The sequence below is a fragment of the Hemitrygon akajei genome, chromosome 5 (assembly GCF_048418815.1).
Source record: "Hemitrygon akajei chromosome 5, sHemAka1.3, whole genome shotgun sequence".
Taxonomy (NCBI): Eukaryota; Metazoa; Chordata; class Chondrichthyes; order Myliobatiformes; family Dasyatidae; genus Hemitrygon; species Hemitrygon akajei.
Genome location: NC_133128.1, coordinates 47,514,334 through 47,540,890, shown reverse-complemented (window position 1 = coordinate 47,540,890; position 26,557 = coordinate 47,514,334). Strand labels below are relative to the sequence as shown.

The 26,557-nt window shown below is 47.7% G+C and overlaps 1 protein-coding gene and 1 long non-coding RNA gene across 2 annotated transcripts in view; one reads left to right on the top strand and one right to left on the bottom strand.

Moving 5' to 3' along the window:
* Nucleotides 1-23,662, top strand: part of LOC140727755 (uncharacterized) — a 48,592-nt gene extending 24,930 nt beyond the window's left edge. The window contains exon 3 of the long non-coding RNA XR_012098922.1: nucleotides 23,160-23,662. This is a non-coding gene — a long non-coding RNA (uncharacterized lncRNA). The remainder of the gene's footprint in view (nucleotides 1-23,159) is intronic.
* Nucleotides 19,068-25,427, bottom strand: LOC140727750 (uncharacterized). The gene is made up of 2 exons (XM_073045472.1): nucleotides 25,029-25,427; nucleotides 19,068-19,806 (listed from the first exon to the last, which is right to left on the bottom strand). Exons 1-2 carry the CDS (start codon nucleotides 25,304-25,306, stop codon nucleotides 19,344-19,346), a joined length of 741 nt encoding a protein of 246 aa, XP_072901573.1. The 5' UTR covers nucleotides 25,307-25,427; the 3' UTR covers nucleotides 19,068-19,343.
* Between the last annotated feature and the right edge of the window lie 1,130 nt (nucleotides 25,428-26,557).

The following is a 26,557-nucleotide window of genomic DNA, read 5'->3' as shown; positions in this document are numbered from 1 at the left end:
GTGCCTGGAAAACTGAAAGGACTGAAGGTAGATAAGTCACTTGGACCTTATACCCTGGTCTATACCCTATACCTTGAAAGAAGTGACTGAAGAGATTGTGGAGGCATTAGTAGTGATCTTTCAAGAATCAATTGATTCTGGTATGGTTCCTTTAGGGAAAATCTTGCCTAACAATCCTATTGCAATTTGTTTGAAGAAATAACAAGCAGGGTAGATCAGGAAGAATCTGTGGACGTTGTGTACTTGGATTCTCAGAAGGCCTTCGACAAGGTGTTACACGTGAGGCAGAAAGCAAAGAGCCGGAAGTCGGGAGACTTCTCTGTTTGGTAGCCAGTGATAAGTGGTGTTCCACAGTCCTCTGTGTTGTGACCATTTCTTTTTATGTTATCTGTCAATGATTTAGATGACGGAATTGATGGCTTTGTGCCCAAGTTTGTGGATGATACGAAAATGGGTGGAGGGGCAGGTAGTGCTGAGGAAGCAGGGAGACTGCTGAAGGACTCCGACAGATTAGGAATATTGGCAAAGAAGTGGCGGATGGAATATAATGTAGGGAAGTGTATGGTCGTGCACTTTGGTAGTAGAAACAAAGGAGTAAAACTATTTTCTAAATGGAGATAATATTAAAAATCTGCGATGCAAAGGGACTTGAGAGTTCTTATGCAGGATTCCCTAAAGGTTAATTTGCAGGTTGAGTCAGGAAGGCGAATGTAATGTTAGCATTTATTTCAAGAGGACTAGAATATAAAAGCAAAGATGTAATGTTGAGGTTTTATAAAGCACTGGGGAAGCCTTTCTTGGAGTATTGTGAGCAGTTTTGGATCCCTTATTTAAGAAAGGATAAGCTGACCTTGGAGAGGGTTCAAAGGAGGTTCAGGGAAATGATTCGGGAATTGAAAGGCTTGTCATATGAGGAGCATTTGATGGCTCTGGGCCTCTACTCTCACTGAATTTCAGAAGAATAAAGAGGGATCTCATTGAGCCCAATTGAATGTTGAAAGGTGTGGATTGAGTGGATGTGGAGAGGATGTTTCCTATAGTGGTGGTGTTTAGGGGAGAGGGGAGAGGGCACAGCCTCAGAATAGAGAGTCATCCATTTGGAATGGAGATGAAGAGGAATTGCTTTAGTCAGAGGGTGGTGAATCTGTGGAATTTGTTGCCACTGGCAGCTGTAGAGGCCAAGTCATTGGGTATATTTAAGTCAGAAGTTAATAGATCTTTGATTGGTCAGGACGGGAAGGGATATGGGGAAGAGGTAGGAGATTGGGGCTGTGAAGAAAATGGATCAGCCATGATGAAATGGCAGAGCAGACTCGATGTGCAAAATGATCTAATTCTGCTCCCATATCTTATGGCCTTATGCTCTTAAGTCCCCGCGTGTCATGGTCTGTAGGTTAATGGTTCAGCTGTTTTCATCACGTGCAAGTGCAGCCACAAATGAACACGATCCAACTCGTCTTCCACTGAATGAATACCAGAAGGCAGCAATGACGGGAGAAGCCAGTGCCTGACCCAGCACAGACCCCAGCTCACTCCCACACCGGCTCCGGTGTCTCCTTCCATGGGTGGCTGCAACAGGTGACCTCTGGCACGAGGGCCTGGCTCGCGTAACAGCCGAGGCCACGCGGCTCCCGCACTCTCAGTCTTGCCCGTGAACCAGTTTACCGGGCTTGCCAATGTCCGACAATAACACAGTACAAGAAATTCTCAGGCTAGTTTGTGTGCAAGCAGAGACTGAGTCTACGCTTTGCAAGAGCTCCCTCAGGATTACGGATAATTTGCTTCCAGTCCAGCTTCATGGGGTCTGAGATTGCTAATGAGGCTGATGTAAGGAGTATAGGTTCTTTCAGTAGGAGCAGGCTGAAGGACATCAAAGTTATTTCAATGTCATCAATGAAGAACATAATTCTGATTCTTCCACACACATTGTATACAGTACAGCCTAATAACCTGGGATCTATGAAACTAGCTGACCTCTGGTGTCAATGTACAAATGTTAATTTATTTCTCCACTTGTTTGTTTTATTTATCATCTTTCCTCTAAAGAGTATTAACTCAGAATTAGAATCAGAATCAGGTTTAATATCACCAGCGTATGTCGTGCAATTCATTGTCAGTAGTACAATGCGATAGTAATAATAGAGATTAAAAAAACAAATTACAGTAAGTAAATATATATTAAATAAGCAGAGCAAAAATAGAAATAAGTAAATAGCGAGGTAGTGTTCATGGGTTCAATGTCCATTCAGGAATCGGATGGCAGAGGAAAAGATGTTGTTCCCAAGTCACTGAGTGTGTGTCTTCAGGCTCCTGTACCCCCATCCTGATGGTAGCAAAGAGAACAGGGCATGTCCTGGGTGATGGGGGTCCTTAATGGTGGATGCTGCCTTTTTGAGGCTGAAGGCCTTGAAGATGTCCTGGATACTCTGGAGAACAGTTCCCAATGATGGAGCTGACTAAGTTTACAAGTTTCTGCAGCTTATTTGATCCAGTGTGGTAGCACCACCACCACCGCCCCCGCCCCCCCCCCCCACCACCGCACCCCCCCCACCCCCCACCATACCAGACGGTGATGCAGCCAGTCAGAATGCTCTTGACGGTACATCTGTAGAAATTTGTGAGTGCCTATGATGACAGAGTGTGATATGGGTTTGTGAGTGGTGTCACTGTGATAACAGTGGCAGAGAGGTGAAGATTTGAGTGTTACTTAATGCACATTATGACCTTGAAGGAGATCTTCTCCAATTGAGTCTGTTGCCATCTCGCAAACACATTTCCATTCCTCCATTACCTTTTCGGTCCTTTGCTTGAGAATAGGAAAAGGGACATTTTGTTGCAATTGTACACGGCATTGGCTAGGCCACAGCTGGAGAATTGTGTACTGTTTTAGTCACCCCATTATAGGAAAGATGTCATTCAGCTGAAAAGTGCACAAAGAACAGTCAGAAGAGAGTTTGCAGATGCTGAAAATCCCGAGTAACACACACGGATTGCTGGAGGAACTCGGCAGCAAAGTCAGCATGCAGAGATTTGTGAGAATTCTGCCAGCGTGTGAGGGTCTGAATTATAAGGAGAGTTGGACAGGCAAAGACTTTACCCTTTGGAGTATAGGAGATTGAGGAGTGACCACATAGAGGTGTATAAAATAACGAGGGTGAATGGACATTGTCTCTTTCCCAGGGAAAGGAAATCAGAAACTAAAGGGTTTAAGTTTAAAAGATTTAAAAGAGAACTGAGGGGGCAACTTCTTAGAATAGAGGGTGGTACGTACATGTAAAAGTTGACAAAGGAAATGGCTGAGTCAGGTGCAATAATAAGATTTACAGTAAAAGACACTTGGACACCAATTACACAGATAGGAACAGTTTAGAGGGATATGGGACAAGCTTAGCTGGGCATCTTGGTCAGCATGGACAAGTTGGGCAGAAGGGTCTGTTACTGTGCTGCATTTCTCTATAATTTCCTGTGGATCTTTTCTCCCCCAATCTCCATCAGCCCTGCCACAACCCCGCCCCTGGATTCTACTGACTATTTACATACTAGCGCAACTTCCAGTGGCTATTTAACCTAACAACATTCGTATCTGTAGGACATGGGAGAAAACTGGAGCACCCTGAGGAAAGCCACACAGTCATGGACAGCACCACAGCTCAGGACTTAACCTGAGTTTTTTTTAATATGGAGCAGCAGCTCCACAAGCTGAATCACTGTTCTGCCCCTTGAAGCAATGATACTGAAACTGATGCAGTCTCCCTAGAACCCATATGCCTCCAATTTCTAGCAAGGGCCAATGAATTCAATATGCTCTGCACTGGAGAAATTCAATCCATCTGACTTAGGCCCAGAGTGGATTGGAGATTTAGTCCTTCATCTATCTGATGTGTTTATTTAGTGATACAGCTCAATCATTGGCACTTCTTGCCCAATGGGCCAACACTGTCCAATTACACCCATGTGACCAAATAACTTACCAACCTGTACATCTTTGGAATGTGGGAGGAAACCCGAGCACCTGGAGGAAATCCACGTGTTCTCGGGGAGAACGTGCAAACTCCTTACAGACAGCAGCAGGAATTGAACCAGGGTCCATGTAGTAGTGTTACCCTAACCTGTACACTGTCATGCTGCCCCATTTGTTAACTACTCCTCCAGATCTAGGCAGCTATCACCACATTAACATAAATGCAATCAACTGAAAAGCTGATTCCATCATTTTTCCACCCGTGTGCCTTTCACCTGATCTGTACACCAAGTCTGAGGTGATTTTCATACAAATATAACTGTAACACCACCCGGTCACTCTGCAGTGGCCTTCTGCAACCACAAGGCTTTCTCTTTTCCCTAGGAAACACCAGCTGATATTTTTGTCACGGCACAGCCTCATTTGAGACACATACGCAAGAGATTATCAGCCTGAATGCATTCATCGGATAATGGGTTCACGTTAAAGATGGTGTGAGATATTCATATCCAATAAATTTAGCAGCAAGGTGTGCTCTTCTCTTTGGTTTCTGGTATTCCCGGGCTCTATGGCCTAATGAAGTCATTCACATTACCTTGAAAGCTCTGGTAGAAAATCTCGTCAACTAGTTCAAGAGCAACTGTTTTACGCACACACACACACACACACACACACACACACACACACACACACACACACACACACACACACACACACACACACACACACACACACACACACTAAATGTACGGTTCAGACTGTACTTTCCTGGAATGTTCTTCCTCCAAGGACAATATGAGCTGATCTTGTGGAAATGGATGTTTATGCTCTAAAAATAAATGATGACTCTGCATATTCACACCCTCACTATTTTTTGAATTGCAGCTTGCTTTTAGCTCGACTTGACCATGAGTCAGTTAAATGTTTTCCTACTGCTGTAAACATTGTGTAACTCCACATATGGAAATTATAATCTATGTTCCTCTGAAATGGTTGAGAAATGCAGAAACATGGCTATTTTCAGCCATGTCTGAAGAGTCTAATCCAATCAACGTGAACTTATTTTTGACCTACTTCCATTGCTCTAATGTTTGTCTGTGCAAACAGATTTTAATTCCTTGGTATTATATGTCTAAATTAAACCCTGATTGTGTACTGCAAAGAATGAATAAACATATGCTTCTACTTATATTAAACAATTATAGGAAGAAACCTTTCCCCAAACATTGGTGAAGCCGTTTGACGTAGTGTATAATACCTCAGGAAGTTTCTTGCATGTCAATATTTTGTGGTTAATAATTCATAATGATTGGAATGTACATAAAACTTGACATCCTGCATTAAAAATCCAGTCCTTGCCTACAAGGTATCCAAGTAGCTGTACTATTGGAGCTATTGTTCTGAAATTCACATTGAACGAGTCTAAAGTCAGCAGTTGTTCACCTGAAGAAAAACAAGAGTTGTCTCCTATGCAATAAGATCATACATGAAACAGCCAGACATTTCCAGGTGCTGTCACTGATTCCAGTAACTCCTGTGTACTGGAAGGCAAGCAATCAGCTTAAATGGAGTCAAACCAGACTGCAGGTGCAGCAGTCTGGAGCCCAAGCAAAACTTCTGGAGTAACGCATCAGAATGGGCAGCGTCAGTGGATGAGAGGGTTGGTCAGGTTAAGACCATGATGTTTTGTGTCAAGATATTCTATTAGAACTTCACGTCGATATTTGTTCCAATGTTTTCAATCTTTTTTTGAGTTCTATTCATACATCAATAGTTCTGTATTTATTTACATGGGCCCTGTTTTTCATTTTTGAGGACCTCAGTGTACACTAACATATCAGACATTTTTGCAGACTAGACCATAAGACATAGGAGTAGAATTAGGCCATTCAGCCCATCGAGTCAGCCCCAAACATTCAATCATGGCTGATTTATTTTCCCTCTCAGCCCAGTACTCCTGTCTTCTCTCCTTTGACAGCCTTACTGATCAAGAACTGATCAACGTCTGCTGTAAACTATCTCTTGGCCTCTACAGCTGTCCGTGGCAATGAATTGCACAGTTTCACCACCCTTTGGCTAAAGTAACTTCTCCTCATCTCTGTTCTAAAGGGAAGTCCTTGTGCCCTCTAGTCCTAGACTTTCCCCACTATAAGAAACAGCCTCTCAATGTCCTCTGTAAATAGTCTTTTAGATATTCTGTAGGTTTGAAAGAAATCCCTTCTCATTCTTCCAAACTCCAGCAAGTAGAGGCCCAGAGTCATCAAACACTTCTGATACATTCTTACATCTTTCTTGCAAAAACCATGGACTCTTATTTTGTTTGGTTGCCTTATGTACGGCACCTTGTCAAAGGCCTTCTGAAAATCCAAGTAAACAGCATCCTCTGGAAAAGGATCTAGTGCTGACAAATAATCTCTTCTTGGGCTTCCAGCAGGGTACAAGTATTGATTATAACCAATATTTCAATGACAAACTCTGCCATCTTCATCAGGAATAAGGCATGTCTAGGTCTAGAGGTATTTATGCCCCCATAGTCCACCCCTTCTGATTAGTTAGTCCTCATCCAATCAGGTTTCTGCTCTCCTCATTTACAATTGAATTCCAGTTCTTACTTAGAATGAGACCTTTGCTTTTGTCGAACTTCTTTTCCTCTAGTTTTATTTCGATGGCTTCCTTTACCACGTGGTCCCAAAAGCCATTGGCATGGCACAGTAGTTTTGTGCCAAAGTCAATCCTATGGCCATTGCAAATGCAGCATTCTGCTACCGCCGATTTCTCCGAGTAACCCAAACAGATACACTTCCTGTGCTCCTTGATGCAGGTTTCCAACATGTGTCCTGTCTGACCGATATATACTGCTCCACATTAACAGAGAATCCTGTAGACACCATCCAACCCAAGTCCCAGGACTAACCAATTAGGAGGGATGGACTACAGCCGTATAAATACCACTGGACCAGACATACACAGGCTTCATCCCTGAAGAAGGTGGCAGAGTTCGTCATCAATACCTGTACCTGGCTGGAAGCCCAAGAAGAGTTTATTCAACACCCACTGTATCTATACTGCCTGTTATTTCATCAAAGAATTCAAACAGACTTATCAGCCAAGATTTCTCCTTAATGAAACCATGCTGACTTTGACCTATTATGTTGTGTGCCTCCAAATACTCTGAAACCTCATTCTTAATGATGGACTCCAACATCCTCCAAACCACTGATGTCAGGCTTATCGGCTGATCTTTTTCCTCCCTTTCTTCTTAGAGCGGAGAGACATTTACAACTTTCCAGTCGTTCAGAACCATTCCAGAATTTAGCGATTCTTGAAAGATCTCTATTTATACCTCCACAATCTCTTCAGCTACATTTTTCAGAACCCTGGGGTGGAGTCCATCTGGTCCAGGTGACTTAATTACCCTCAGACCTTTCAGCTTCCCAAGCACCTTCTCCTTAGTAATACCAACTACATTCACTTCTGCTCCACGAAACTCAAATTTCTGGCATACTGCTGGTGGCTTCCACAATGAAGACTGATGCAAAATATTTGTTCAGTTCATGCAACATTCCTTTGTCCCCCATTACTACCTCTCCAGTGGTATTTTCCAGCAGTCCAATATCCACCCTTGCCTCTCTTTTACTCTATATAGCAGGAAATACAGTATTTGTTAACCTTCCATCTTTAGCTAGTTGGGCTCAACAAGATGCTGGTTTGTTGTCAGAAATTGCTAAAAGGAGTGAAAGTGAGATGCCAGAAACACATGGCATGGCAGTGATGGTGCCTATGTTTTTATAGTTGCAAGGTTGAGACATCTGTTGGAGTTACTTGTCTCCATTAAGAAGATGGATAGATAGATGGAATAGACTGTCCGCCACCATGCCAAACCCCTTCCAGGTCCCATGCACCGTTGACACATTGTCATGGAAGCTGGAACCTTTGCATTGCAATTGGTACAACAACTGAGTGGAGTGAGACCAAGGATTTCCTAGGCTCTGGGACTGGGTCTGTCACCCCAGCTGGGGGAATTGGCAATGCACTTTATAAATATTATTTTACTCATATGACTCTCTTCTCAAATACCAGTTAACTAGGCAGAGATATTTCATTAAAATTAGTGGGTTAAAAAAAAAATTGGCCAGAAAACTTCAGATGTTTTCTGGAGTCCTCATACAGGATTCCTTGAAGGCTGCAGGTTAAGTTGCCAGTAAGGAAAGTGAATGCAATGTTAGCATTCATTTCAAGAGGTCTTGAATAGCATTTAATGCTGAGGCTTTATAAGGCATTAGTCAGACCGCACATTGAGTATTGTGAGCTGTTTTGGGCTATGTCAGCATTGGAGAGATTCCAGAAAAGGTTCAGAAGAATGATTTCAGGAAAGATAGGTTCTTGATTAGATAAGCGTGTCAAAGATTCTGGAGAGAACGCATGAGAGTGGGGTTGAGAGAGATAATAAATCATCCATGAGCAGACTCAATAGGCTGAATGGATAATTTTGTTTCTATGTCTCAAAACCATATTTTTATGATGGTTCAAAATTATGATGCTCCTGCCAGATGATTGATGTGGAAACTCTGGTGACTCTTCTCAGCTGGGTTCCTTTCTGGTGACATATTTGGGGAGTGGGTTTGGGGAGTGGGTGTGCAGCCTCGTCCTGCCGCAGTGGACGGGTTTGAGGAGTGGGTTTGGGGAGTGGGTGTGCAGCCTCGTCCTGCCGCAGTGGACGGGTTTGAGGAGTGGGTTTGGGGAGTGGGTGTGCAGCCTCGTCCTGCCCCAGTGGACGGGTTTGGGGAGTGGGTGTGCAGCCTCGTCCTGCCCCAGTGGACGGGTTTGGGGAGTGGGTGTGCAGCCTCGTCCTGCCCCAGTGGACGGGTTTGGGGAGTGGGTGTGCAGCCTCATCCTGCCCAAGTGGACGGGTCTGAGGAGTGGGTTTGGGGAGTGGGTGCGCAGCCTCGTCCTGCCCCAGTGGACGGGTTTGGGGAGTGGGTGTCCAGCCTCGTCCTGCCCCAGTGGACGGGTTTGGGGAGTGGGTGTGCAGCCTCGTCCTGCCCCAGTGGACGGGTTTGGGGAGTGGGTGTGCAGCCTCATCCTGCCCCAGTGGACGGGTTTGAGGAGTGGGTTTGGGGAGTGGGTGTGCAGCCTCGTCCTGCCCCAGTGGACGGGTTTGGGGAGTGGGTGTGCAGCCTCGTCCTGCCCCAGTGGACGGGTTTGGGGAGTGGGTGTGCAGCCTCGTCCTGCCCCAGTGGACGGGTTTGGGGAGTGGGTGTGCAGCCTCGTCCTGCCCCAGTGGACGGGTTTGGGGAGTGGGTGTGCAGCCTCGTCCTGCCCCAGCGGACGGGTTTGAGGAGTGGGTGTGCAGCCTCGTCCTGCCCCAGTGGACGGTTTGGGGAGTGGGTGTGCAGCCTCGTCCTCCCCCAGTGGACGGGTTTGGGGAGTGGGTGTGCAGCCTCGTCCTGCCCCAGTGGACGGGTTTGGGGAGTGGGTGTGCAGCCTCGTCCTCCCCCAGTGGACGGGTTTGAGGAGTGGGTTTGGGGAGTGGGTGTGCAGCCTCGTCCTCCCCCAGTGGACGGGTTTGGGGAGTGGGGGTGCAGCCTCGTCCTGCCCCAGTGGACGGGTTTTGAGGAGTGGGTGTGCAGCCTCGTCCTGCCCCAGTGGACGGGTTTGGGGAGTGGGTGTGCAGCCTCGTCCTCCCCCAGTGGACGGGTTTGGGGAGTGGGTGTGCAGCCTCATCCTGCCCCAGTGGACGGGTTTGAGGAGTGGGTTTGGGGAGTGGGTGTGCAGCCTCGTCCTGCCCCAGTGGACGGGTTTGGGGAGTGGGTGTGCAGCCTCGTCCTGCCCCAGTGGACGGGTTTGGGGAGTGGGTGTGCAGCCTCGTCCTGCCCCAGTGGACGGGTTTGGGGAGTGGGTGTGCAGCCTCGTCCTGCCCCAGTGGACGGGTTTGGGGAGTGGGTGTGCAGCCTCGTCCTGCCCCAGTGGACGGGTTTGGGGAGTGGGTGTGCAGCCTCGTCCTGCCCCAGTGGACGGGTTTGGGGAGTGGGTGTGCAGCCTCGTTCTCCCCCAGTGGACGGGTTTGGGGAGTGGGTGTGCAGCCTCGTCCTGCCCCAGTGGACGGGTTTGGGGAGTGGGTGTGCAGCCTCGTCCTGCCCCAGTGGACGGGTTTGGGGAGTGGGTGTGCAGCCTCATCCTGCCCCAGTGGACGGGTTTGAGGAGTGGGTTTGGGGAGTGGGTGTGCAGCCTCGTCCTGCCCCAGTGGACGGGTTTGGGGAGTGGGTTTGGGGAGTGGGTGTGCAGCCTCGTCCTGCCGCAGTGGACGGGTTTGGGGAGTGGGTGTGCAGCCTCGTCCTTCCCCAGTGGACGGGTTTGGGGAGTGGGTGTGCAGCCTCGTCCTGCCGCAGTGGACGGGTTTGGGGAGTGGGTGTGCAGCCTCGTCCTCCCCCAGTGGACGGGTTTGGGGAGTGGGTGTGCAGCCTCGTCCTGCCCCAGTGGACGGGTTTGAGGAGTGGGTTTGGGGAGTGGGTGTGCAGACTCGTCCTGCCGCAGTGGACGGGTTTGGGGAGTGGGTGTGCAGCCTCGTCCTCCCCCAGTGGACGGGTTTGGGGAGTGGGTGTGCAGCCTCGTCCTGCCCCAGTGGACGGGTTTGGGGAGTGGGTGTGCAGCCTCGTCCTGCCCCAGTGGACGGGTTTGGGGAGTGGGTGTGCAGCCTTGTCCTGCCCCAGTGGATGGGTTTGGGGAGTGGGTGTGCTGCCTCGTGCTCCCCCAGTGGACGGGTTTGAGGAGTGGGTTTGGGGAGTGGGTGTGCAGCCTCGTCCTCCCCCAGTGGACGGGTTTGGGGAGTGGGTGTGCAGCCTCGTCCTGCCGCAGTGGACGGGTTTGGGGAGTGGGTGTGCAGCCTCGTCCTCCCCCAGTGGACGGGTTTGGGGAGTGGGTTTGGGGAATGGGTGTGCAGCCTCGTCCTGCCCCAGTGGACGGGTTTGGGGAGTGGGTGTGCAGCCTCGTCCTGCCCCAGTGGACGGGTTTGGGGAGTGGGTGTGCAGCCTCGTCCTGCCCCAGTGGACGGGTTTGGGGAGTGGGTGTGCAGCCTCGTCCTGCCCCAGCGGACGGGTTTGAGGAGTGGGTGTGCAGCCTCGTCCTGCCCCAGTGGACGGTTTGGGGAGTGGGTGTGCAGCCTCGTCCTCCCCCAGTGGACGGGTTTGGGGAGTGGGTGTGCAGCCTCGTCCTGCCCCAGTGGACGGGTTTGGGGAGTGGGTGTGCAGCCTCGTCCTCCCCCAGTGGACGGGTTTGAGGAGTGGGTTTGGGGAGTGGGTGTGCAGCCTCGTCCTCCCCCAGTGGACGGGTTTGGGGAGTGGGGGTGCAGCCTCGTCCTGCCCCAGTGGACGGGTTTGAGGAGTGGGTGTGCAGCCTCGTCCTGCCCCAGTGGACGGGTTTGGGGAGTGGGTGTGCAGCCTCGTCCTCCCCCAGTGGACGGGTTTGGGGAGTGGGTGTGCAGCCTCATCCTGCCCCAGTGGACGGGTTTGAGGAGTGGGTTTGGGGAGTGGGTGTGCAGCCTCGTCCTGCCCCAGTGGACGGGTTTGGGGAGTGGGTGTGCAGCCTCGTCCTGCCCCAGTGGACGGGTTTGGGGAGTGGGTGTGCAGCCTCGTCCTGCCCCAGTGGACGGGTTTGGGGAGTGGGTGTGCAGCCTCGTCCTGCCCCAGTGGACGGGTTTGGGGAGTGGGTGTGCAGCCTCGTCCTGCCCCAGTGGACGGGTTTGGGGAGTGGGTGTGCAGCCTCGTCCTGCCCCAGTGGACGGGTTTGGGGAGTGGGTGTGCAGCCTCGTCCTCCCCCAGTGGACGGGTTTGGGGAGTGGGTGTGCAGCCTCGTCCTGCCCCAGTGGACGGGTTTGGGGAGTGGGTGTGCAGCCTCGTCCTGCCCCAGTGGACGGGTTTGGGGAGTGGGTGTGCAGCCTCATCCTGCCCCAGTGGACGGGTTTGAGGAGTGGGTTTGGGGAGTGGGTGTGCAGCCTCGTCCTGCCCCAGTGGACGGGTTTGGGGAGTGGGTTTGGGGAGTGGGTGTGCAGCCTCGTCCTGCCGCAGTGGACGGGTTTGGGGTGTGGGTGTGCAGCCTCGTCCTTCCCCAGTGGACGGGTTTGGGGAGTGGGTGTGCAGCCTCGTCCTGCCGCAGTGGACGGGTTTGGGGAGTGGGTGTGCAGCCTCGTCCTCCCCCAGTGGACGGGTTTGGGGAGTGGGTGTGCAGCCTCGTCCTGCCCCAGTGGACGGGTTTGAGGAGTGGGTTTGGGGAGTGGGTGTGCAGCCTCGTCCTGCCGCAGTGGACGGGTTTGGGGAGTGGGTGTGCAGCCTCGTCCTCCCCCAGTGGACGGGTTTGGGGAGTGGGTGTGCAGCCTCGTCCTGCCCCAGTGGACGGGTTTGGGGAGTGGGTGTGCAGCCTCGTCCTGCCCCAGTGGACGGGTTTGGGGAGTGGGTGTGCAGCCTTGTCCTGCCCCAGTGGATGGGTTTGGGGAGTGGGTGTGCTGCCTCGTGCTCCCCCAGTGGACGGGTTTGAGGAGTGGGTTTGGGGAGTGGGTGTGCAGCCTCGTCCTCCCCCAGTGGACGGGTTTGGGGAGTGGGTGTGCAGCCTCGTCCTGCCGCAGTGGACGGGTTTGGGGAGTGGGTGTGCAGCCTCGTCCTCCCCCAGTGGACGGGTTTGGGGAGTGGGTTTGGGGAATGGGTGTGCAGCCTCGTCCTGCCCCAGTGGACGGGTTTGGGGAGTGGGTGTGCAGCCTCGTCTTGCCCCAGTGGACGGGTTTGAGGAGTGGGTTTGGGGAGTGGGTGTGCAGCCTCGTCCTGCCCCAGTGGACGGGTTTGGGGAGTGGGTGTGCAGCCTCGTCCTGCCCCAGTGGACGGGTTTGGGGAGTGGGTGTGCAGCCTCGTCCTGCCCCAGTGGACGGGTTTGGGGAGTGGGTGTGCAGCCTCGTCCTCCCCCAGTGGACGGGTTTGGGGAGTGGGTGTGCAGCCTCGTCCTGCCCCAGTGGACGGGTTTGGGGAGTGGGTGTGCAGCCTCGTCCTGCCCCAGTGGACGGGTTTGGGGAGTGGGTGTGCAGCCTCGTCCTGCCCCAGTGGACGGGTTTGGGGAGTGGGTGTGCAGCCTCGTCCTGCCCCAGTGGACGGGTTTGGGGAGTGGGTGTGCTGCCTCGTGCTCCCCCAGCGGACGGGTTTGGGGAGTGGGTTTGGGGAGTGGGTGTGCAGCCTCGTCCTGCCCCAGTGGACGGGTTTGGGGAGTGGGTGTGCAGCCTCGTCCTCCCCCAGTGGACGGGTTTGGGGAGTGGGTGTGCAGCCTCGTCCTGCCCCAGTGGACGGGTTTTGGGAGTGGGTGTGCAGCCTCGTCCTGCCCCAGTGGACGGGTTTGGGGAGTGGGTGTGCAGCCTCGTCCTGCCCCAGTGGATGGGTTTGGGGAGTGGGTGTGCAGCCTCGTCCTGCCCCAGTGGACGGGTTTGGGGAGTGAGTGTGCAGCCTCGTCCTCCCCCAGTGGACGGGTTTTGGGAGTGGGTGTGCAGCCTCGTCCTGCCCCAGTGGACGGGTTTGGGGAGTGGGTGTGCAGCCTCGTCCTGCCCCAGTGGATGTGTTTGGGGAGTGGGTGTGCAGCCTCGTCCTGCCCCAGTGGACGGGTTTGGGGAGTGGGTTTGGGGAGTGGGTGTGCAGCCTCGTCCTGCCCCAGTGGACGGGTTTGGGGAGTGGGTGTGCAGCCTCGTCCTGCCCCAGTGGACGGGTTTGAGGAGTGGGTGTGCAGCCTCGTCCTGCCCCAGTGGACGGGTTTGGGGAGTGGGTGTGCAGCCTCGTCCTGCCCCAGTTGACGGGTTTGGGGAGTGGGTGTGCAGCCTCGTCCTGCCCCAGTGGACGGGTTTGAGGAGTGGGTGTGCAGCCTCGTCCTGCCCCAGTGGACGGGTTTGCGGAGTGGGTGTGCAGCCTCGTCCTGCCCCAGTGGACGGGTTTGGGGAGTGGGTGTGCAGCCTCGTCCTGCCCCAGTGGACGGGTTTGGGGAGTGGGTGTGCAGCCTCGTCCTGCCCCAGTGGACGGGTTTGGGGAGTGGGTGTGCAGCCTCATCCTGCCCCAGTGGACGGGTTTGAGGAGTGGGTTTGGGGAGTGGGTGTGCAGCCTCGTCCTCCCCCAGTGGACGACACAGGCAAGTAACGGTATCAGAATCACATTTACTCTCACTGACCATAGTCATGAAATGCGTTGTTTGTGAGTGCAGTTCAGTGCAGGCATAAAACTTTACTATAAGTTGCATACACAGAGCAAGAGAGGAACGGTGATGAAGTGTTCATTGACGTTAACTGCCTGTGAGACTGCAGGGTCCTCGGCACACGCGATGGCCAGTCACATGATGGCACTAATGCACCAGGAGCCTGGGATTTGACAGCTAATCTCAACCTGTCAGCATGATTCCCATTGTTTCTCTAGTAGCATTTGCTACTATGATGTGTATGGAAGGTGAGAAATCCAGCCCATAACCTGTGCACACAGCATAGAAGGATCATGAGGATCATGATAAGCCAAATTCAATGCTGTCTTAGCATACAGTACATATTCCTGACAGCTGAAACTGGGCACCGTGAGGAGAGACACTGAGCTCAGTGATTATTTTCCATCCCTGGCATTTTCCCAAAGCAACTACAAATTAAACTAATTTAGCAGAGATCAGATCTGAAGGACCAAACTTGTTTAGTTTCTCTCAACAAGGTCCACACCATCTGGTGCATGCATCTACTGAGCAAAATACAGAGGAATATCACGTGACTTCATGAGACAACTGAATGTAGCCACCGAAGCTCATTTTCTGTTCCATGCCCACTTTGGGATGGTTCATTGAAAGCCTTTGTAAACTTTTCCCCGACATCTGCCCTTTGTACAACCTGCACACTAGTGCAGTGGTTGTCTCATTGCTTCACCCTCCACCCACTTCGATGTCTACCTCTGGTGCTCTGGATGGAACTTGCCCTTTCTCCCTGTCCCTGGCTTCCCAGGGGTGTTCCTGTTTCTACTCACCTCCCAGAGGTAAATGGCTCCTTCTGCAAGTACCGTAGTTATCATAGAGTCATATAACAATGCAGCACAGAAACCGGCCAATCAGGCAATCCAGTCCGTACCTAACCATTAATCTGCCAACCTGCACCCAAACCATAGACCTTCTTAGCCTTCCCATCCATACACCTATCCAAATTTCTCTTCAATATTGAAATTGAACCCACTTCCACTGGCAGCTCGTTCCACCCTCTGAGTGAATATGTTCCCTTAAACATTTCACCTTTCACTCTTAACTCATGACCTCTATTTGTAGTCTCATTCAACTTCAGTGGAAAAAGCCTGCTCATGTTTACCCTATCTTTGTACGGCATTCCAATCACAAAGCCATGTCGATTGTACCTAATCAGTCCCTGTCTATCCAAATGCTTCTATATCCTTTCCCTTAGAATACCTTCCAACAACATTCCCACTACTGATGCCGGGCTCACTGGCTGATAATTCCCCAGCTTACTCTTAGAGCATTTCTTAAGTAACAGAACAAAACTATCTATCCTCCAGTCCTCTGATATCTCACCCATGGCAAAGGATGTTTAAAATGTCTCTGCTACAGCCCTTGCAATTTCTGCACTAGCCACTGACAGGGTCAGAGGGAATATCTTTTTAGGCCCTGGAGATTTATCCAGCCTAATTTGTCTCATGACAGCAAACACCTCCTCCTCTGAAATCTGTATAGGGATCATGACCTCACTTCAATAGACTCTGCCCATCTCCTGAGTAAATAAATGCAAAAAATCCATTTAACATCTCCCCCATCTCTTTTGGCTCCACCTATAGATAATCACTCCGATCTTCCAGAGGACCATTTTTGTCCCTTGCCATCTTTTTGCTCAATATATCTGTGGAAGCCCTTAGGATTCTCCTTCATCTTGTCTGCCAGAGCAAGCTCGTACCTTTTTTTAGCCCTCCTGATTTCCTTCTTAAGTGTTCTCCTGCATTTCTTATGCTCAAGTACCTCACTTGTTCCTGCCTACCCATGCCTGCTCTGCACTTCCTTCTTTTCCTTAACCAGGGCCTCAATATCTCTCAAAAACCAAAGTTCCCTAAACCTGTTATCCTTGCCTTTTATTCTGACAGGAATGTACAAACTTTATACTCTCAAATTTCTCTTTTGAAAGCCTCCCACTTAGGAAGTACCCATACTTCCCAGATCCTTTCTGATACCACCAGAAAGGCCACTCTCCAATTCAGAACCTCAACCTGAGGATCAGACCTATCCTTTCCCATAATTACGTTGAAACCAATAGCATAGGATCACTAGATGCAAAGTGTTCCCCTACACAAACTTCTGTCACCTGCCCTGTCTCATTCCCTAACAGGAGATCAAGTAATTCACACTCTCTCATCACTGGGACTTCTATGTACTGATCAAGAATACTCTCCTGAACACATCTAACTAACTCATTCCCACCTAGTCATCTTATAGTATCGGAGTCCCAGTCAATATGTGGAATGTTAAAATAACCAACTATCACAATCTTAGGTTGCTTGCAACAGTCTGTGATCACTCTACAAATTTGCTCCTCTAAGTCACATGGGCTGTTGGGTGGTCTGTAATAATATCCCATTAACATGGTCATACCTTTCTATATCTTCACTTCTACCCATAAAATCTCAGTAGACAAGCTCTCCTGTCTGAGCACCGCCATGACTTTTTCCCTGACTAGTAATGCCGCCCTTCTCCCTTTAATCCCTCCCGTTCTATCATGTCTAAAACAACTGAACCCCAAAACTTTCAGCTGCCAGTCCTGCTCCTCCTGCAACCAAGTCTCACTACTGGCTACAATTCCATGTGTCGATCCATGCCCTAAGCTCATCCATCTTTCCTTCAACACTCCTTGCGTTGAAGCATAGGCAGCTCGGAAAATTGGTCTCACCATACTCAACCTTTCAATTCCTGACTTTGTATGTAGATTTAACAGCATCTTTCTCCACATCCGCTACACTACCTGTTCTGGTTCCCATACCCTGCAACTCTAGTTTATTATGGAGATATTAATGGGCACAGAACATAGGATAGTACACACAGGAACAGGCCATTTGTTTAAAATTCAAAGAACATTTACTAACAAAGTATGTATATAACCTTGAGGTTAAAGAAATCCAAAAGAACCTATAAAAAAGGAAGACTATCAAACACCCAATGTGCAAAGTGGAAAAAAAATTGTGGAAACAATAAAAGTAAGCAAGTAGCATTCAGAACAAAAATGAGTCCACTGACACGAAGCCCGGAGCAGCTGGAGCAGGCCACAGCCTCAGCCTCAAGTCAGCACAAAGTAAATGTCACGGAGAGTTCAGACACTGAGCCCGCAGCAGGACACAGCCTCAGCCTCAGTTCAGCACAGAGCCGAGCAAATATCACGGAGCAGCAAGCAGTACCTGCTCAACCCTCACCTCTTGTTCCGACACCCTGCCTTTCCAATCTATCTTCCACGCATTTAACTCGTCCAAACAATGGGTCTTTCCTTGCACTAGGACCCCGGCCCCGTCACATCAGTACCCTCTGACCCTCTGGCCTGGACCTTGCTGCCAAATATCGGCCCTTACCTGACCTTTCCAAGTTGGCCTGGCACTTAGATCGATCAATACTAATTGTATACCCTGTAGTACCGGTTTAGGTGGACGAGCCTTGAACCTGCCTCTCCTCCGCTTCGCTTGCCCCGTCTTTGCCTTGAATATGCCTCAACATTGCCCCAACTTTGCCTTGCACCCGTACACTTTGAACCTCGACTTAGCCTCCTCTTCACTCACCTCTCCATTGTTTGCAACAATTGTTCAACATAAATTTTACAAAAAAAGTGTTATTAATAAGGATTTAGTTGTATTCTTTGGTTTATTTGCCGCCAATATGTAGTCACTGGCCTTCACCAGCGTCATCTTAAACCAGAATGCTAAACCTAATCTTAAACCTACAATGTTGTGCTGCACTAATTAAATGCCTAAATAAACAAAACACCTGGGCCTACACCATGTCAACATCCTTTCATTTCCTCCACATTCATGTCCTCTCTAAGAGTCTCTTGAACATCTTCATTGTATTCACCTCCACCATCATGCCAGGAAAAACATTGCAGGCACCCACCCCTATGTAAAAACTTGCCCCATACATCTCCTTTGAATTTACCCACTCCCATTTTAATAGCCTCTAGTATTGGACATCTCCAGCCTGCAGAAAAGATATCGGCTGCCTATTCTATCTATGCCTCTCATAATCTTATACACCTCCATCAGATCTTCCGTCAGGCTCCATCTCCTCAGAGTAAACTGTTCATGTTTTGTAACTCTAAAACATAAACCTAACTGAAAGGAAAACATGGGAGCAGGGATAACTCCTGTATATTTAGTTTTACTTTAATGAGCCACGGACATACGGCATGGTGGTGTAATGATGTAGCCATTCACATACTTTTATATATCAAGTCAAGTCAAGTCACTTTTATTGTCATTTCGACCATAACTGCTGGTACAGTACATAGTAAAAATGCGACAACATTTTTCAGGACCACGGTTTACATGACACAGTACAAAAACTAGACTGAACTACGTAAAAAAAAAACAACACAGAGAAAGCTACACTAGACTACAGACGGCATAAAGTGCACAAAAACAGTGCAGGCATTACAATAAATAATAAACAGGACAGTAGGGCAAGGTGTCAGTCCAGGCTTCGGGTATTGAGGAGTCTAATAGCTTGGGGGAAGAAACTGTTACATCGTCTGGTCGTGAGAGCCCAAATGCTTCGGAGCCTTTTCCCTGGTGGCAGGAGGGAGAAGAGATTGTATGACGGGTGCATGGGGTCCTTCATAATGCTGTTTCCTTTGCGGATGCAGCGTGTAGTGTAAATGTCCGTGATGGCGGGAAGAGAGACCCCGATGATCTTCTTAGCTGACCTCACTATCCGCTGCAGGGTCTTGCGATCCGAGATGGTGCAATTTCCGAACCAGGCAGTGATGCAGCTGCTCAGGATGCTCTCAATACAACCCCTGTAGAATGTGATGAGGATGGGGGGTGGGAGATGGACTTTCCTCAGCCTTCGCAAAAAGTAGAGACGCTGCTGGGCTTTCTTTGCTATGGAGCTGGTGTTGAGGGATGAGGTGAGATTCTCCGTCAGGTGAACACCAAGAAATTTGGTGCTCTTCACGATCTCTACTGAGGAGCCATCGATGTTCAGCGGGGAGTGATCACTCTGTGCCCTCCTGAAGTCAACAACCATCTGTTTTGTTTTGTTCACATTCAGAGACAGGTTGTTGGCTCTGCACAAGTCTGTTAGCCACTGCACCTCCTCTCTGTATGCTGACTCGTCGTTCTTGCTGATGAGACCCACCACAGTTGTATCATCGGCAAAATTGATGATTTGGTTCGAGCTGTGTGCTGCAGCACAGTCGTGGGTCAGCAGAGTGAACAGCAGTGGTCTGAGCACGCAACCCTGGGGGGACCCCCGTGTTCAGTGTGATGGTATTGGAGATGCTGCTCCCGATCCAGACTGACTGAGGTCTCCCAGACAGGAAGTCTAGGATCCAGTTGCAGAGGGAGGTGTTCAGGCCCAGTAGGCTCAGCTTTCCAATCAGTTTCTGAGGGATGATTGTGTTGAATGCTGAACTGAAGTCTATGAACAGCATCCGAACGTATGTGTCTTTTTTGTCCAGGTGGGTTAGGGCCAGGTGGAGGGTGGTGGCAATGGCGTCATCTGTTGAGCGGTTGGGATGGTATGCAAACTGCAGGGGGTCCAGTGAGGGGGGCAGCAGGGTCTTGATATGCCTCATGACGAGCCTCTCGAAACACTTCATGTGTATAACCCTTAATGAATTATGTAAACAACAAAGATTACTTAATCAAGCATTATATTTACAATATTACTCAAATATTACTGAAATATTAAATGCACAACCCTCCTCTTTGCTCAGCTATAAACTCCAACTCAATATAGAATGCATCTCAACTTGTATGTCTGTGTATACATACACATATACATACACATGCACACATATCTATATATCTATATATAGATGTATATATATGTATGTGTGTGTGTATATATATATATATATATATATATATATATATATATATATACACACACACAAAAATTTGAAAGAACAAGTCTGCAAACTCTTTGCAGTTACCTGGTTTTTTATATTCATTACTCATAAAATGTGGTTTGATCTTCATCTAAGTCACAATAATAGACAAATGCAATCTGCCTAAGCTAATAACACACAAACAATTATATTTCTTTTCGTCAATACTGAGTACTGTGCACCATTTCAACAATCACAGTCTAGGTTCTAAAAAAAGTATGCGAACCCCTGGGATAATGGCTTCTGCAAAAGCTATTTGGAGTCAGATGTTCCAATCAATGAGATGAGTTTGGAGGTGTGGGTTGCAGAGGCGTACTGTTCTATGAAAAATACACACAGAGTCAGGTTACTGACAAAGCCTGCTCCTCTCAGGAAAGATCTGTTTATGTGAACTATGCTTCGATCAAAACAACTTTCAAAGGACCTTAGAAGAATTATAAGATGCATGAAGCTGGAAAAGGCTACAAAAGCATTTCTAAAGACCCGAGTGTTCATTAGTGCACCGTAAGAGAAATTGTCTACAAATGGAGGAAATTCAGTACTCTCCCTAGAAGTGGGCATTCTGCAAAGATCATAGCAAGAGCACAACATGCAATGCTGAAGGAGGTGTAAAAAAAACCCAAGGGTAACAGCAAGAGGCCTACAGAAATTTCTAGAACTTGCTGAAGTCTCAGTTCACGTGTCCACTACAAGAAAAACACTGAACAAGAATGATGTTCATGGAAGGACATGGAGAAAACCACTGCTCTCCAAAAAAAACCAAACAATGCTGCAAGTCTCAAGTTTGCAAAAGACCACCTGGATGTTCCAACACTTCTGGGACCACGTTCGGTTGTCAGATAGGACAAGAGTTGAAATTATTGGCAGAAATGCACACCGCTATGTCTGGAGGAAAAAGGATACTGCTCATCACAACTGTGAAGCATGGTGGAGGGATTATCATGATTTGGGGCTGCTTTGCTGTCTCAGGTCAGCTTGCAATCGTTGAGGGAACAATGAATTCAAAATCGTATCAAGACATTTTACAGAAAAGTATCAGGGCTCCAGTCCATCACCAGAAACTTAATAGAAATTGGATGATGCAACAAGAGTAAATCGACAACAGAATGGCTTAAAAAGAAGCAAATTTGTGTTTTGGAATGGCCAAGTCGGAGTCTAGACCTTAACCCAATTGAGATGCTGTGGCTTGACCTGAAGAGTGCTGTTCATGCAAGGTATCCCAGAAATATTGATGAACGGAAACTGTTTTATATGAAGGAATGGTTTAAAATTCCTCTTTGCCATTGTACAAGACTGATTAGCAGAGTCGAGAAATGTTTAGTGGAGGTTATTGCTGCTAAAGGAGTTGTTAAAAACAAGGGTTCACATACTTTTTCCAGCCTGGACTGTGAATAATTACACAGTGTGCTCAATAAAGACATGAACAGTACAATTGTCTCTGTGTTATTAGTTTAGGCAGATTGTGTTTGTCTATCAAACTTAGATGAAGATCAAACTACTTTTTATGAGTAATTATTGCAGAAAACAAGATAATTGGAAAGGGTTCACAAACTTTTTATTGCAAATATAGTATATCAATAATGGATGAATGTAATTTGCATACAAGAGCCAGGTGCAGACATCCCACCCTGCAGAAACTCATTTCAGAGAGGTAGCACCCCCCTCCCCACCGGTCGGCCTCTAAGGGTGTATATAATACTTTGTTTAGTGATTTTGTCTAATCTGTAAACCAAGTTGGGTATATGCAGAAAATGTGATATTAGAATATATTATAGAGTCGTTTTTTTATTCTATTACAACTTTAAGCAAGTCTACAGGGAGTTTGGCCTCATCACGTAGGACATCAATAGAGTAGCTCCTTAGCAGCTAGCCAGCTAGCTTAAATAACGTTAGCTACGCTAATGAATGAATGACACCTGTTAAACTCACCTCAACATGTCTTCTACAGTCATTTACCCCACCAAGGGCAATAGAAAAGTCACTGTTGCAAACAGTGCAGCGAGCAACACTGTCATTATTTTTGACCCCTATTAGACAGGGGTACACTTTAGTGTAGTCTGGGGTGAAGTACGTTTTATATTTTCTGTTTTTGGAACACTCTGCCATGGTGCTGCAGGACACTAAACTGAACTGATGGACAATGAAAGGGAGAGAGAGGTAAAGCCCACCCACAGAGAAAACTGATAGGTCTACTTAGCACGAAGAGAGATCAACCAGGATGCTCCCTCTCGCTCTCAAAGAAATCGATTTCCAGGGTATTGTATATAATTTGCGGGCATCAGGTGAGCCGCTATCAATATGCGGGAGACTCCCAGAACTTCCAGGAGAGGTGGGATGTCTGCAGGTGACCTCAAGCTGATAGATCATGCTGTCTTTAAAATCACCTTTGTAACTTAATTTCTTCAGCCCAGTGATATTTCTTCCCTTTGATTGTCTATTTAAGTCTTAAAGTACAGTGAGCTGCTTTTCTGTGTTCAGGGCAAGGTATTGAATTCATCAGCACAGTGGGTCAAAACGTTGGATTTGGGGGAGACATTATGTTACTGATTATTTTCCTAAACTTGCAAAGATAGATATATGAAACATAACTTTGAAATTGGTCTTAACTCTTGAGTTGAATTACTCCAATATTTACAGCCTGCTTGAACTTTACAGCTGATTGGGGAGCTGGCACGATTGCATGTTAATGTAACAGAAATGTATCCCTTATATTTTGGGATCAGAATGATTGTTTTTTAGGATCACCATTACAACTCAAAAAGTATTCTTATTTCCAAGATAACCCTCAAAGTAGTGAAGCCCTGAACAGCATCAAACAAAAAAATCAGTGATGTTGGTCTACAGTACATGCAGTGTCTAGCTAGGAAGTCACTGGTGGAACTCATCAAGTAATTTCAGGGTTTCTGCATTTACATGGGAATCCTGAAACTTGCTGACACATTCACTGCTGACATCCAGGGCCAAGATGCAAACATGGATCAAATGTATCTTTAGTTTTCAGGGAACTGGTGTTTTAATGCTTGCTCCTGAAATTTATCACATATAATAAGTCTTTTTTTAATTATTCTCCAGGTTCCGTGTGCAAGTCTTCAAGCAAATCAACATTTTATGGATTGGAGGGTAATAATATATATACTCCTTTCACAAGGTCTCTGAATACAGGTGAAATTTCATGCACTTTTTAAGGCAATAAAGTACTTGAATAGGAAGGCGGCAAAGAAGCATTTTAATGGAGGGGCTGAGTGAACAGAAGAAGATAACATACATTGTGCACTGAGCCCATAACCTTCCAGACTTTTTAACAGTGTCTTGAGAACTTGGGAGATATTCCTTGTCAACCTCACCCGTAATAATGATGCCATCCAGGTAACACTGAGTGCCTGGGCAGCCCTTCAGCACCTGGTCCATAGCTTTCTACCAGAGCGCAGGTGCAGATGATGCTCCAAAAATAAGCCTATTATAGTGATAAAATCCCTTTGTGAGTGTTTCTGACTCTTCTTTCATCTCTACTTGTAGGTAGACCTCAGCTAAGTTCACTTTGTTGAAGAGTCCTCCCTTGCAAAGATATCTTCTATCCTGGGAAGGATTTACTTTCAGTACTGGATTTATAGTGACCTTAAAATCACCACAGGTCCTGACAGATCAATCCTTCTTGGCTACTGGGACCACTGGTATTGTACATGGGCTCTATTCAACCTTGGAAAGAATTCTTTCAGCCTCCATCTGATCAGCTCACTGGCTACTTTATCACAAAGAACTGGACAGTGGCATTTTCATTTAACACTATTTTTCCCCTTGATATGTTTTGAATTTTCCAGTGCCATCCTTGAACATTGCTGTGGTATCATCCAGTACCTTGATTCACTTTCATTTGACTCTGTTGCAGGGGATGTGGCATGCAAATGGAGGATGGATCTCCAATCAAGTTGTCTCAGCCATTCCGTTGCTGGTCCTCCTGTTTTTACCATGTACAAGTCCAATATGGCTTGTTGGTTAAGTATTACACTGTTACAAATGTCATTACCACACGAGTTATCTTTTCCCCAATATGCAGTAAGTTCTCAGTTGGTAATCTGCAGGCTTCATTTCAGTATCTTTGAAATGCTATTTCAACCCATTTTGTGGTAAGAGTGAAGCAGCTGAGCTAGTGTCCAATCTATTTTAAATAATTTGCCATTCAAGTTGGGTGTAAGCCATGTTGCTTGTCTCCTGTTAGTTCTTACATTGTAAACCTCAAGGCCTCCAATCCTGTGTCACTCTCATCATTATCAGATTTTTTACTGGATCAGATATTCTAGCATGCAGAATAGTGCTTTTTTTGAAACTCAGCCATTTCTGCTTTTTATTTATTTATCATCATCACCCAGTACTCACTTTTAATGAACCCCTGAATTTTATGTGCTTTAAGCATGACTGTCTTTCTCCTCTTGCGAAGAAATACCTGCTGCACTTTTTAAATACTCAAACAACTCTTATCCATTGCAAAGAAATAATATGCTGAGATTTGTCTTCCCCACAGACAGTCACAAAGAAAACCACGGATCCTGTTCAAAGAAAAACATCAAATCCCATCCCATGTGCAAAATAAAAATCATGCGAATAGCAACTAAAAACTTACAAGCAAAAACAGTCTTAGCATATTAAGTTTAGCTCACTATTTGCAGGCTGCCTCAATCAAAATTGACAAAAAGGAGCGAACATGAACCAGAAACACATCATAAGTCCAGTCCATAAACTGCAATTAAACCTTATCCAAGACCCAGAAATTCAGCACCATCCTCCATAATCATTGAGGGAGAGGGAAGTGCAGAGATCATTCAAACACAGGGACTTTCCTTCGGGAGTAGCGCACAAGAGAGACAGTTATACACAGACACCTTCCTTGGGCAGGATCGAGGAGGTTGGTAGACTGTGCTGTCTAAACCCTTGCCTTCCACACACCTCGATGATTTCAATCTTCCTTGGCGCTTTAATCGGCGAGAAATGGAGTCGATCATGGCCTCACCAGGCTTCTTGGCCTCGATACTGCTCAGCTCATCAAACTCCTTGAAAACAGCAAAGCCCAGATTGCTTAATAGGCTTGAAAACATACCACCTAAATGTAGATCATAGGCTCCAACAGCAGCAGAACCGCGTTTGAAATAAACAGATGCAAGAGAAGTGAAAGGAGTAGTTTCGTGAATTATCTGGAGGAAGTTGCTCTCGGTTGCTGGCACCATCTTCTTTTGGATATTGCACAGCAAATATCATCACTTCTCACTATATCCTGGGAATAGTTCATGGGATATGGAGTGGACATTTCCCACAGAGGATGTTCTCCAATGGTGGGGCTGGGCGGCTGTGGTTGACAGGGGAAGTTAAGGTCTGCGTAAGGTTAAATATGATGGCAGAATATAGTATTAATGGTAAGATTCTTGGCAGTGTGGAGGATCAGAGAGACGGGGTTTGAGTCCATTGGGCACTCAAAGCTGCTGCGCAGGTTGACTCTGCGGTTAAGAAAGCATACGGTGCATTGGCCTTCAACTGTGGGATTGAGTTTAAGAGCCGAGAGGTAACATTGCAGCAATATGGGACCCTGGTCAGTCCCCACTTAGAGTACTGTGCTCAGTTCTGGTCACCTCATTATAGGAAGGATGTGGAAACTATAGAAAGGGTGCAGAGGAGATTTACAAGGATGTTGCCTGGATTGGGGAGCACGCCTTATGAGAATAGGTTGAGTGAACTCGGCCTTTTCTCCTTGGAGCAACGTTGGATGAGAGGTGACCTGATAGAGGTGTACAAGATAATGAGAGGCATTGATCGTGTTGAGTCAAAGTCTTTTTCCCAGGGCTGAAATGGCTAACATGAGAGGACACAGTTTTAAGGTGCTTGGAAGTAGGTACAGAGGAGATGTCAGGGGTAAGTTTTTTTTTACTCAGAGAGTGGTGAGTGCATGGAATGAGCTGCCGGCAACGGTGGTGGAGGCAGGTACAATAGGGTCTTTTAAGAGACTTTTGGATAGGTACATGGAGCTTAGAAAAATAGAGGGCTATGGGTAACCCTAGGTAATTTCTAAGGTAAGGACATGTTCGGCACAGCTTTGTGGGCCAAAGGGCCTGTATTGTGCTGTAGGTTTTCTATGCTTTCCATTCAAAATGCACTTCTTACTGTGAGTAAAAAAATCAGACAACAATGATTTAGGAGTCTCTTTCTTAGTTTAGGGGGATTGAAGCCAATTACAATGCAGACGGTTTAGTAGTTACATCTAATGAAGCAATTAGATAAACATTTAGCTCTGTGGCTACATTTCTATTCAACTACGACACTCCTACACTCTATATTTTGGTTTCTGCGGGGATTACTTGCATAATCGAATCATAAGATTAGATATAACAGTGGATACATTGATAGCAAATCACAATGCCAGTATAAACCCCACTTAACCGTTTTTATATTCTTGTATGAAATGTTTCTTTGTGAGAAATGCATCA

Bases quoted from the DNA above. Each gene is read 5' to 3' on its own strand.
- LOC140727750 (XM_073045472.1), bottom strand. From the start codon at position 25,306: ATGGTGCCAGCAACCGAGAGCAACTTCCTCCAGATAATTCACGAAACT. The intron at 19,807-25,028 runs GTGTGTGGAAGG...TAATTCATTAAG, and splicing joins GGAAGATTGAAATCATCGAG to GGTTATACACATGAAGTGTT.